The sequence below is a fragment of the Cyrtonyx montezumae genome, unplaced genomic scaffold (assembly GCF_038088225.1).
Source record: "Cyrtonyx montezumae isolate F1298 unplaced genomic scaffold, pur_monq_1.0 scaffold_13, whole genome shotgun sequence".
In the NCBI taxonomy this organism is placed as follows: Eukaryota; Metazoa; Chordata; class Aves; order Galliformes; family Odontophoridae; genus Cyrtonyx; species Cyrtonyx montezumae.
In genome coordinates this window covers 25,167,592-25,181,061 of record NW_027071859.1, presented here as the reverse complement: position 1 = coordinate 25,181,061, position 13,470 = coordinate 25,167,592, and the positions used below count along the sequence as shown (strand labels likewise).

The window sequence follows — 13,470 nt, the reverse complement described above, 5'->3', positions numbered from 1 at the left end:
ATTATACTCTTCCATCTGTGCCAGCAAAATCAGAACTGTCTTTTCAGATTCCTGCAGTTTTATTTGCTTTCATGAGTTTAAAGTCTTCAAATATCTTAAAGCCTGAAGGGCACATTAGTTTATATATTTTAGTTGTCTTGCTCAGCTGTATGAAGGAAAGGGGTTCACAGATATGCTAGTAGAAGTGACTGTCAGGTGTTCTACTTCTGAATGTTGTTTTGCTCACTGCTTTTTGATGAAACAGGCCTCTGAAATAGTAGATGTGTCATTCTTATGTTGATGAGTTCATCTAGTATTACACATTTATTTTTATGGTACTTCTAAGTGCTTCACACCAGTCATTAGCTGTTTCTTCCATATTTAGATGCATTAGTGCCCTCAGTGTTCTTCTTGTTCTGTAGAAGCCATGCAATGTACTCAAAGATCCTTTAAATTATTAGGTCCACAGCTTTATTGAGCACAGCCCTGCAAAAAAGGACTAGGGAGCACTGTTGGGTGGCAAACTGGACATGAGCCAGCATGCCTTCACAGCCCAGAAAGCCAACTGTATAATGGGCTGCATGAAAAGAAGCACGGTCTGAAGGTCAAGAGAGGTAATCCTGCCCATCTTCTCTGCACTGGTGAGACCTCAGCTGATGTACTGCATTCAGATGTGAAGTCCTCAGTATAGGAGAGACATGGACCTGTTGTATGAGGATGCATTATTCTCACTCAGGACTGAAAGCTAAGAACAGATCTTACAGTCACACACCAAAATTGCAAATTTCTTCAATTTTCTACACTGGTATTTACTACTTTACCATCATTTCTGTTACCCATGTACTAATTCTGTCTACTGCTATTTGCAAGAAAATCTCAGCAAGGAGGAAAAAATGAAAATGTTTCTTTTGTGTTAAGACTGTATATTTGATATGTAACACCTCTTCAGTAGTAGACATGAATATTTCCTCTTATTTTTCCTTAAAAACAAACAAACAAAAAAGCTCCTTGTTAACATGCTCTTAATGAGAGAAAAGAAAATTAACCTCTGATCCAAATGATTGCATGACTCATTTAAAAAATGCACTGTATTTGTTTGGTCTAAATGCTGCTACTAGGTATGACCTTTTACATCAAATATATGTAATTGTAGAGGAAAATTGAAATTCAGTTCTGAGGAAACGTGTTCTTATTTGTTGCAGTCTTAATGACACATGTCTCCAAATGTGTCGCAATTAAGATTAAAGCAAAAATGGTAATTAGCCATTAAACGTGTTGCAAAAGAAAGTAAACTAGTGAGAAAGGCAACTCAGCAGAAAAAAAAATGCTTAAGTCTGTTGAAAAGCAAGACTAATAATGGAGTTTTCAGCACAGGACACTCTATTATGGGAACAGCTAATTACAAAACAGATAATAAGTAAGAAATGTGAGTGCTCATGAAGGCAAAAGACTAAAGTAGATATAATGGAGCAATTACTTTTTCAGCACTCACAGGCCAAATCTCAGTCTTTGCTGTGCCAAGACCCATGCAAAAAGGCAGTTTTCTGAGACTTGTGGCTCCTGGTGGCATATGTCTGTGTTGGACCACAGAAGAATTTCTCCTGTTCAACATCAGTCTATATCTGTTTTTGCCACTCTCTTGATGCTGAGCAGCCAAATCAAATTTTACTTAGGAAAAAATAAAACTAGTGCAGAGAGCTATGAAGGGACACTGCGGCATGTAGGAGATTTTTGTAGATAAAGAAGCAGTGTGTCCATGCTTATGGTATATGATCTACGAAATCAGTATTTCCCCTAAGCAATAAAGAAGAAGGTTGGCTTGGAGCTGCTGTTGTCTCCCATATGAAATAACTGCAGAACTTCTTTGGAAATTTGTTATTTCAATCAAGCTTTCAATTGTTTCTAAAAAATTGTCATAAACTGGTGCCTAAATTCAGGTATTTCTGTCCCAAAAAACAAGTAGATCAGTGAGCTGATTTTTAACCTAGTCAACTGTAGTATCGTTTAGATAGTCCAGGGTATGATAAGACACCCACGAAGGACTGGCATATATGATAAGACCTGTAGAAGACCTATGACCTTCTGGTACAGTGCCAAGAACCCAAAGTCATCTCTAAAAACCATAGTTGATAAATCTGTCCATAAAAATTCAGTGAGGTATGTGTTGTAATTTCAGCTCTGCTTACAGTTTGCACCCTGGGATGCACCTTGATCCACAAGAAATATTTTCTGAGCTTTTACAGCCATGAGTACTCTGGGAATACTGCCTCTCTAAATCCAGTCATCTACAGCAGATCAGGGGTTTGAATCTCATTAGTTGTGCTGTGAGATTGTTGTATGAGTACCTTGGTGACAGGGAGGAGATTTATGCTATGTAGATGATAGAAGGTATATTCATTGCAAATGAAAATCTCAATGCATCTTTCCCTCACTTCCCAAAAGGTATGTGCAAATCACAGATTTTCAAAGGTTTAAAACATTATTGCCTTTTCCCTGGCTCCCCTACAAATAATGAGGATATTTCTCTTTATCAGGAAAAGTTGATAATCAATTTTGGGGGTTTTTTGGAGTGGTGTTTTTTTCTTTCTGGTGAAAGCAAAACTTGCAGCATGATTTTTCTACATGACAGGTCAATTTGTGATGTAGGAACATCTGCCAACACTCAAATCATAGTAAGAAAATAATAATCCTGGTATACATTGTAAATAATAACCTGGACAATCTGGTAAATTTTAAGCAAATGAAAACAGGATCTTGAAACCCAGAAGAGTCTAGCTGCCTGAACTAAAGGTGGGAATCAGTACAGGCAAAAATGACATCCACAGGTCCAAGGCCAGGAGGAAAAAATAAGTTTAATACCAACTTTCTGTACATTCTCCACATACGTTAGTAATTCCAGTTGAGCTCTGGCGTATTAAAGGAAGAAAGAAGAAAACAGCAGCAAGAATTGCATATATTTCAATAGGATCTACATTAAAGATAACTGTTTTCCTCAGTAGCATTCTTCTTTTCATTATTTGAGAAAGAGTGAAGTATGATATATAGAATGAAATCTGAATTGCACATATATGCACATAGACTTGCATCTTTATTGTACTGTAGTTAATTGGGTTTTTTTGTTTGTTTTGTTTTGTTTTGGTTTTTTTTACATTAAAAAATGCACCTAAGTAATATGTCTAATTTTTTTGTCTGTTCTTACAGAAATTTTTACAGGTATGGAGCAATAATATGAATATGATTTTCATTTTATCTTTGTGGTGCATCTGTCCCTGTCTTTGTTCCATCATTGTTGCATGGCCTGAATTATTTCACAAAATTAATTAAATACCTTTTATTTCAAAGTGCCAAGTATTGCTTTCCAAACATTCTTCCTTGAAAAAATAATAAAAAAAAACCCTTATGATTTTCAATTTGTACAGATTTCACTGATAATGATCCTTCACTTATACAGAATCACAAAGTTCTTTACATAAAGTATGATTTTAATTCCATGAAAAATAAGAAATTCCTGTAAATTTGAAATGAAAGAAAATACATGCTGAATTTATTAAATGTTAGAGTAATACTTGGCTTAGTTTTGAGTAATATCAATACATGCATGCTCTGCATTTTTTTTCCTTCTGTCCAGTTCCAGAGTATGGTATTCTTTTATGTACATGTACTACATTCTTTTCTTATGCCACAAGACAAAGAACTAAGCTGCTAGTTAATAAAATTGCAAGCTTCTCAGAGATACTGGTAAACTTTTCAAAGTTACAGAAAAATGGCAATTTAATCTTTATCTATAAGACATTTATTCTTTAGATTTTCATGGACTTCAAAATTTAACCATTTAAATAGTTGCTTGTTAGTGTTCCTGGGATTTCCCATTATGCTATGATATGCTTATGAAAGCTTCTTGTGATGGGAACTATAGGAAGTTGATGACATCAATAATATCGATTTCTCTGATGTGATCAAATTATTTAGTAAATTAAAATGCTTTCAAAAGAACAATCTTGGGAAAACCAGCATGTTGGCTATGAATTTGGAATGGAGATTACTGGTAGAATTGGGATATTGACACCTCATCATTTCACAGTGCATCTACTTCCTCTGACCCACATCTGATGCTACCTGGCTGGTTCAGCACCTCTTGTCCATGCCTCCATGTGGAACACTTAGAACAATGCCATTTCATCCGTCCTCAAAGCTTTCTGTGTTCTTAAGTCCATATATTACAATAGTACTAGATCACTTAATAGTATTTAGGAAATTGGACCTCAAGTGACACTCCTCTTGATCCAGAACTAGCCACAGAGAGTTTATTTTCACTATATTCTCATAATCATGCCTGCAGTTTGCAATCAGATATATTTTGTCATTGATTCCTTTCCTACTTTTACTGCAAAATGCTGACTTTGAAAGCCGTTGTCAGATTTAATTCCTTAAAATGTTTGTAGCAAATGGCTTTTTTATTAAATTATTTTCCCAAAAGAATAGCAGCACTGAAGAGATGCCATTTTTGATTATAGGAGAAATCTGTAGTGCACATCAAAAGATTTCATATACAAATTTATGCTGAACAAATAATAACAAACAAACATCAATCATTTTACATAAGGAAATGAAAACTTATGACAGGTAATTTATTTACTACATCATTTCTATAAATTTTTCTTTTGACTTCTAATAATAGCTTTAATAAATATTTAAGAAATCAAAGTATTTTTCAGGGAAAAAATATCTATTTTCAGTTTTCATTTATGATACTTATTGCCTAAGTAAGAAGTAAGACAAACAAATGCTATAGAAACGAGAATTGATTAGTACTAGAATTACATTTCTGATCATGCAGTGTTTCTCGTTCTTCAACAAAAAAGAAGTGTTTTCCAAATAAATTATTCATTATTTGTTATATATTTTATGTTCATATTCATCTGACGTATTCTGCCATTGAAAACAGAAATGTCGTTTGACTGTGTAACTTAATTGCTAGTCCATATTCTTTTATGTTCTGTTAGGCTTCTTGCTAATGAAGAGACTTTTAATTCTCTAGTAAAGACAATCTCTTCTCATAATCAATAAAATGTAGTCAAGACTTAAACCAGCAAAAACATTAAACAGGTCTAATTGAAATAAGCATAGTTGGAAAGATGAGCTGAACTTATTATTAATAAACTTCTGTTTGGTACTCTTTCACATTTGATGGACTTTCTGTCAGCTAACTACATTTAGAGAATATTACCTTTTTCATTCTGTGATGTCCGGTTTAAAAATCCTAATGGCAGAAGACAATTTGTCTACCCCTTCCAATCATACAGGTGAATTGCTTCTCTATGCTCTCAGGGCTGGCTATACTCCTTCACCAGGTGCTTAGTCACTATTTCAGGCCGTGACCTAATGATTCTCATATAAAAGCCTTGAAAATTCAGCCCTCAGATTATTCTCCCTTACATCAAAGATTTAGCTCATCTAAAATCCTGTGGATGTTTTGGAGAGCATGTGTTTCATTATTAAGAAGACCTGAAGAGAGCCAGTGGGCTACTATATGAGTAACAGTCCCCACAGAATGAAGGAGATGGCCAACAAAAGAATGAAGGCCAACAAAATTTTACCTATATTAGCAATACAAGCAAAGGAGAAAATACATGTGTTTAATTGATTTTGGCCTATACTATTCTATATATCATGTGAATCTGATGTTCTTTTACAGGGGAGCCTGAATCATTTTACTGACACGATATACCTCAGTACATATAAGTACATTTTTCAAGTTAAACTTCAATATCATTTGGTCTAATTGTCATCTTAGTACTGAATTTTTACAATTAGTTTTTCATCCCTTCCTTGTATCCTGTGTTTTTAAGGAATGTCAAGCTTTCAAATGAGCACAGAATGGTACTGAATGGCTCTGTAGCTTCATCTCAACCACTACGTTGTAGTTTTGTTCTTCTGAAACTATAAGAAAATATTCAATCTGTTGCTTAAAAATAAATAAACCACTTAACGGATTTAGCTTCCCCAAAATTATACCCAATAAACTATATGAATTGTCAGTTCTGTTAGCAATCATCTACAATATTAAAACTCCTAAATGCTCCAGGTGACTTGCAACACCAGTCAATCACTTCTGAAAAATTTTCTGAATTGTAATTGAAAATTCTGGGGACCTTTATACATCATAAATGAATGCTTCTCTCATCTGCTGTGTGCAGGAACCCAGCTGCTGGCAGCAGGACTGCAGGGCCTTCTGTGAGGTGAGGCCAGGGCTGCATGGCTCCAGTGGCCAACCAAAAATGCTGCACAGCAGTTGTAATGAGAAGGTGATGAAAAATGAGAGAAAAAGCCCTACAGCCACCAGTGTTACTAAAGAAGGAGAGGGAGGAGGTGCTTCAGGAAGGACTGGCTGAGCAGCCAGAGCTGGGGCAGGGGCCTAAGGGAATTGGGCAGCGGGCCTGGAGGGTAGCAAACCCTGCAGGCCTCCTCTGGTAGGCACAGCACAGGCAGAGCCCACAGAGCACCTGCAGGAAAGCAGACAGGCTCCACAAGTCCTAAGAGGGCTGGTGCACAGCTGGTTGCAGCCCTGAAAGCTAGCAAAGTCTGCTTGAAACAGCCTGAAAGAACAGACTTGCCTTTAGCAATGGTGAGGGAAAGGAGAAGCAGCTTTACAATCCCATTTGATCTCTGTTTTGTCTGCCGTCAGTGTTTTGAGGTTTTGCTGCTGGAAAACATGAATCAGCCTTGTTTATGTGCTTACAAAGTAAGATTCACTTTAAAGGACCTTTAAATCTTTTAAAATCCATTGCAAACTAAAGATTTAGATGAGGGCATCTGCAACCCAAGATCACAATTACACAGTTCCTTGATTACCCCAGAGTGATGTACATAATCTATTACACACTTGAGTGTTAGGGTAGACAAGAAAGGAACTGTGTGAGATTCTGTATTGTATTTTATGTGCTGTGGAGGCAGCCACTCATCATTAAAATAAAAGCAACAGCACATAATTTTAGTATAATTTCTGTGCAGTCATGAATTGCAAGCTTAACAATAATAGAAGGTTACTTACACTTAATTTATACTTGGAATTAGTAGTTGACCAATAAACAAAATGTATCTGTGATAGTATCAGTAAGAAGTAATAGGAAGTTGTAAATTAAAATTAATCTTTTTAAGTGCAATTTTTGAGCCATTTTAGTGAACAAAGGTAAACAGAAAAATACAAAAGGTATTCAAATGCTATTTTGATTTTGCTATACAATGTCTTCATTATTAAAAAAAAAGCAACAGGAACAAGTTGTCCTTTTTTGTGTGTAAAGCAACAAAGCAAATAAGTATTTCTGCATGGTACTATACATATATGTGTCTCTGAGAGCCTCCAACCTAATTTTAAGCAGGGATCTAAAGAAAATACAACTCATAATAGGTAGCAGCTGCAGGGATATATTCATTAGTTAAATGCTGACAGCTTTGCTGTTTTCCTTTTCAGGTTCGAACTGTGAGTTTAGGCCTTGCGAAGCCAGTAATCCCTGTGAGAATGGAGCTGTGTGCACAGAAGAAATAAATTTGGATGCTTTTCCCCTTGGATTCCAGTGCCAGTGTGTGAAGGGCTTTGCAGGTCCACGCTGTGAGATCAATGTCAATGAGTGCAGTTCTAACCCTTGCCTCCACGGATACTGTTATGACAGTGAGTTCAGTCTGGTTACTCCTTTTAATGTAGAGTAGTCTTTCCGTTGAAGCATCTGTAGCTGCTGAGCTGCTCTGGGGAAAACAGTGGATAATTTACTGAAATCTAGCTTGTCTGGCGTTCCACAGCCGGTGCCTGGAGGATTTTTTTTGCCAACTGCCTTGACTTCTGGTACTGAGGTTTGTGTGTTTAAGGGCAGCTAATGAGTAATTTTAATGAGATTTGTTTTGTCTCCTTTGATACCTAAATTAGCCAAACATATCTTACATTGTGCATCTGATGAGAGAGTAGTCAGTTGCTGAAAAGGAGCTCATAGAGCAATTAGGCACTATATGTGATAATTCTAATGAGTCCAAAAACTTTATTAATTATCAAACATAGAAAACAGAGTGTCTATTTACTATCATGTGCCCTGTATCGTGTAACCAACTATTTTCCTGGTAGTCATTCTTGCACACTTTAGAAGCAACCTGATGATGAATTACTCTACCAAATTCTGTCAGTATCGACAAGCTAACTGAGCAGCAGCTAATACTTAATGGAGTACTTAATAGGAAGTTTTATGGGTTAAAACCCATCAGAACACTTTCCGTGCTTGGTAAAGAAAAGGGAAAGTGGTAATTTTCAGAGAAACTTACCAACTCTGCTTGAAAAGGTGAATGATATGTGGAGGTCACATAGTTAAACCTCCTAGTGGACCAACTTCTTTTTTTTTTTCACTCAGTTTTGAAAACTCCTAAGGATGGACAGAAATTCCAGAAACTCTTGAAGGCTTATCCTGCTGCTTCACTACTCCTGTAGTGCTTTCTGCCCCCTCAATATCCCATGTGGAGCTCATAAGCTATAATTTTTGTCCATCAGCCCATATCACTAGAAAAAGGAATTCAGTAGTCATCTCTGTAACTGCTTTTGAAGTTATTATTGCCTAATTATCTAACTACTAACCTTTCCCTGGAGGGACTAATACAGTGTGAGCCTAACTGACTTCATCTTTTCCCCACCATACTTGAAGCACTGAGCCAATTTGAGAATTTCCCTGAAATTCAGAATTTTTAGACAAACTTACAGAAAATCTTGCAGTTCTAAACTTCTGATTCCAAGTTGCTAAATATGTAATTGCCCAACACTGTCCAAAACAAGAACAAATAAAAATTATGAATAAGCTTTAAGAATTCCATGTTTTCTTATCTGGAGGAAAAGATGACTGGCTTCATATTTTATCTAGCAAAGACTGTCTGAAACGTTTACAGATGTTTTCTGTTTACTGTATATTTACTCTGAAACATCTTTGAACTGGAACTTAGAGGAGAAGCAGTAAAGTTCTTCATGCCATATCTTTTTGTGGATGGTTTGGCTTTGTGGTACCTCTAAAATTAACTTGTACCACCTGAACGTGTCAGTTCCACTGCACTGTACATTTTGCACTGACTGTAGAAAGCACAAATACTCAGGAAGATGTAAAGCTCTGACTGGATAAAAAATGGTGCTGCTCTGGAGGACTTAACATATTTGATGAATGTAATAGCAGCTCTGCGTATAGACGTAGTGACAAACTAGATTCCTCGGTAAATTTCAGAGATAATGAAGAACCCAGGGACCTCTTTGAGTTTATAGGAAATCCAGGCCTGCAAAAGCTGCAATTACTGTTCTCACAAACTCCTTAAACAGATGTATCTCTTCAAATTATTAATGGTAAAAAAAAAACAGGTATAATTATTATTATCTTGCTAATTTTGAAATGAAGCACAAAAATCCGTCATAGGTTGGGCAAATTTTCCTTTAATGTAATGCTATTACAAAAAAAAATAAAAAACAAACAAACAAAAAAAAACCCAACATCCTACCCACACCCAAATAAAAAGAAAAAAGCAAACAAAAAACTCACAACATTTAACCATCCCTATCTCAGGCACAATACTGAAGATAAAATCTTAGACTCACAGTTTTATGAACTAAAATTACTTCTTAGCTCTTAAGATGTCATTACTTTTTCAGAAGCTAGTAAATGAAAATTGATATATAATTCTTACATTAAAACATTTGATTTTTTTACTTAAATGCAGTGTATAATATTAAAATGGTGTTTTAAAGTAATGCATTTAATTATTTCCATTCTAGCGTGTCTACACTTGTCATATACTCCATTGTGATGAGTATTTGTAACTGCAGCTTACTTAAATTTACAACATTTGGTTGTTATACTGAAGCAACTCTAGTACTGAAATACTATTTCTGTTACAGTTGTCAATGGCTTCTATTGCTTGTGCAACCCAGGATATGCAGGACTAACGTGTGAGCAGGACATTGATGACTGCATAAACAACGCTTGTGAGCACAATTCTACCTGTGTTGACCTGCATTTGGTTAGTACAATTTTTTTTTTTAATTAAAATGTTTGTTCAGTTCTTCCTGAAAGCTAAAGTTACGTGCTCAGGACTGCTTGAAGTCCTGAACATTCACTTAGTCCATATACCTGTAAAGAGTTTTATATTTAATCTTTCCAGTTTTTTTGTTTGTTTGTTTGTTTGTTTGTTTTTAATGTAGGTCCTCTGAAAGTAATGCTTCCTATTTATTTCAATGGAAACTACAACCGATGCAAAGAGCATAATAATACTAACTGATAGAGCAAATTGTCAGCTACAAACTCTATTTTTCACCATACTCACCACCACTGGCTATGCCTGTGACGAACAAGAGCCTGCATGCAGTGCTCATAAAAATCTGCACCAGTGCAGGTGACCAACTGTCACTGTTGCCACTACTGAAACACACCACCCACATCCACTGTTTGGTCTTCATAAATGTTCAGCAAGTTTTAATGATTGTCAGTGGGTGCAGTTTTTCCTGCATGGAGAAATTCAGTTTGACACTTCTGTGTCAGATGCCATTTTGTCAGGCTGCCCCTGTGCTGCCATCTGTCACATGACAGCATTTAAATAAATAATGGGCAGGAAGGTTCAACCTCTGCTTCCATACCTCCAATATCTGCCTCTGCTATTGCGGGCCAACATAATAAATTGGGAGGCATTACTTTCAGAGCAGACCTGATAGAATTATTATTTACTTATAATAATAGAGGCAGTGAGTGAAATTAATGTTTTCATTGTATAAAATTAGTTATTGAGGAAATATGGTCATTTAGGGAATTAATTGAGGAGACTGTTTTCAACCATAGTCGATTTATGTGTTTATGGCCTTATTATAAGTGACAGTAATATTCATTTACACCCATGACATTGGTCTCAGAGGGCTTAAAAGTCTTACAATGCAAAGTTGCTTTATTTTAAGTACTTCTGCGATTAATTTCAAAGCTATTCAGCTATATTAGTTCCTGAAAGTTGGAAAGTGTTAAAAATAATTTATCAGTAACAAGAAATGGTTTCCTCATGGAAATAAAGGAGAGGAACAAACATTTGTATTTTTTTGAAATTTGGCACCAGGCCTGGCCCATGTTCTGTGTCCTGATCCCCAGGAATCTTAACTCAGAAACCAATTTATTTTCAATGTACTCAGTAGGGACACTAAGACTATAATAGTACAAATATTGGTTTTGGGAACATTCAAACTGACAAAGAAATTAGTTGTGGTGTAAAAAAAAGAAAAAAGGAAGAAAGATTGACTTCTTAAAATGTTTTCTAATTTCTCCAAGCATGCTTGTAAGAAAAGTAAATTAACAAAACATTAAAGAAAGGAGCAGAATTCAGACCAAAATGCTTATATCTAAGTACACACTTACGGTGTTGTGACTCCTTGCTGATGCAGTTAGTACAACCCATAGATGAGTTCAGCCACCCGTTGCTGATGTCCACTTCAGGTGAACTGAACAACACTGTAGTTGTACAGTCTGATTGTACAGCCACTACAGGGCTGGTGTGTGACTCCTAATGCTGAGATAGGCACTCATGTTTCCAGCACTCCACCTGAATTCCATCCAAGGAGCCCAGAACAGAGTCCGGTGGTGTTTGCTTGTTTGGGCTTTTTTTTTTTTTTTCTCTTGTACATTAAGGAAATTGCACTTTCTGATAAATCTTGGTGGTAATGCACAGTTATCACTAATCCCTAAACTTAAACAGAAGTTATGTGCTTCAGTAGAATTTTCTCTAATAATCTACTCTTGTTTCCAGACCTTTCTTATTTTTCATGGTTAGAACACATTTCTATAACTATGCTTTGAGTACTAGTAAGTACCTTGGATAAAATTCAGTGCTTGTTACGGAGACGACAGAGCTTATGTTGCTTTTGTTCTTGTCTTTGGACATTACTGCATATGCATATATTTTGTTTTGCACTAGAACTCAATAGTTCAAGCTTTCATACTTGACACAATCAGGCATTCCAGAAATAAGTTTTATGGTAATAAGAAATGTTCTGTCTAGCTTTTATGAGATTGTGTAGTGTATGTGAACATTCCACATATTATTTGTCTGCAGCTGTTGCATTAACTGTGACATGAGATGGAATTAAAATGGAAACTTGTATGCAAAGTTAAAGCAAGCCCCCAAAAATATCAAAAATGAACAAAATTAAAGATTCTTTAGATTATGAACATATGATTGCACCAAGCTTCACCAAATGAATTGTAATGCAGATCCAGGGGGAGCTTTTAATTTAGGCAAAATTAAACCTGCCAAAGAGTGGTAGCTGACAGCAATTTTTAATGCTATTTTAGATTTTTCTTCATTTATCTTTCATACTTACGTTTTCTTGATTCATGTTTATTTTTGTCCTGAAGTATCTATGCATTTCTTATCTTTTGTCACAGACTGATGCCATTTTGTTGTAAATGGGCTGTAACACAGCAAATCAGTGAGGTGCATGCAGATCTTCAGAGAAAGTGACATTAAAAAAAAGTAAAAATCTTCTCAATGTGGATTCAATGGCTATCTGGAAGAAATAAATAGAAACTTAATGTGAAGGTGTAATTTTAGACCTTGGTTTAGATCCTTTTCAGACCTCAATGGCTTTCTCAGTGTAGTTCACCAATGCTGTCAATATTATAGAAATATTCAAAATGAAATGCTCACTTTGATGTTCCTTAATGGGCACATAAAAGAACGTCAGAACTTGTTCTGCATTAGAAGGCTGTTCTTTGTAATTTTTGATAATAATGTGAAATTGTGCTCTTAAAAATGCAGAAGTGTCTCTGCGTAACTGAAAAAATAGTATCAGCATGTAATTAATAAGACAAGAAATAGGGCATTACTAGTAGTTTTGTTTAGCTATGGCAATGACAATTCATTGCTATTAAACATTCTTGTTATCTCCTCTGTAGTATATTGACTTAAAGAAATATTTCTGATACTCGTTCATGAAAGAAATCTCATGTGGTTCATCTTTTTAAGTTGACTACAGAAAGGTACATATAAGACTACTTCATGAAGTAATTGCATTATTCATTCGTTCATGAATTCTTTATTCATTTTTTGTATGGAACGACATTATTTGGCATACAGTGTCATTCTTGGTGTATTCACTTTCAAAGGATATTGAATTTTTTCCATTTTAACTGATGCAGGTTTATATCCCAAGATTCTAAGTGATGAATAGAAACAAGATTAATGAATTAATGAGTACTGATAAAAATGGAAGACCCATTCCCTCTCATCTTCAGCCAGAATAGCTGGAAAAGAATAGATATTGACATAACAATCCTGTAGATAATTAATTTTTAATGTTTAAAGGGACGTGTTCTCCTTTAAAAAGTTAATAAACTGGAGAATTGGGAACAACTGAGGCATAATCAAGGAAGACTTAAGAACAGATGGAGAGCACAATAGTGTCAAAATTTCTATATGAGCTATGCTTTTCTTCCAAAGATAAAT

General features: G+C 35.5%; 1 protein-coding gene across 1 annotated transcript in view; it reads left to right on the top strand.

Moving 5' to 3' along the window:
• EYS (eyes shut homolog) overlaps positions 1–13,470 on the top strand; it is a 718,119-nt gene that overhangs the window by 220,802 nt on the left and 483,847 nt on the right. The window contains exons 19-20 of the mRNA XM_065730862.1: positions 7,451–7,648; positions 9,890–10,011. Of these exons, the coding sequence (XP_065586934.1) occupies positions 7,451–7,648; positions 9,890–10,011 (320 nt within the window). The remainder of the gene's footprint in view (positions 1–7,450; positions 7,649–9,889; positions 10,012–13,470) is intronic.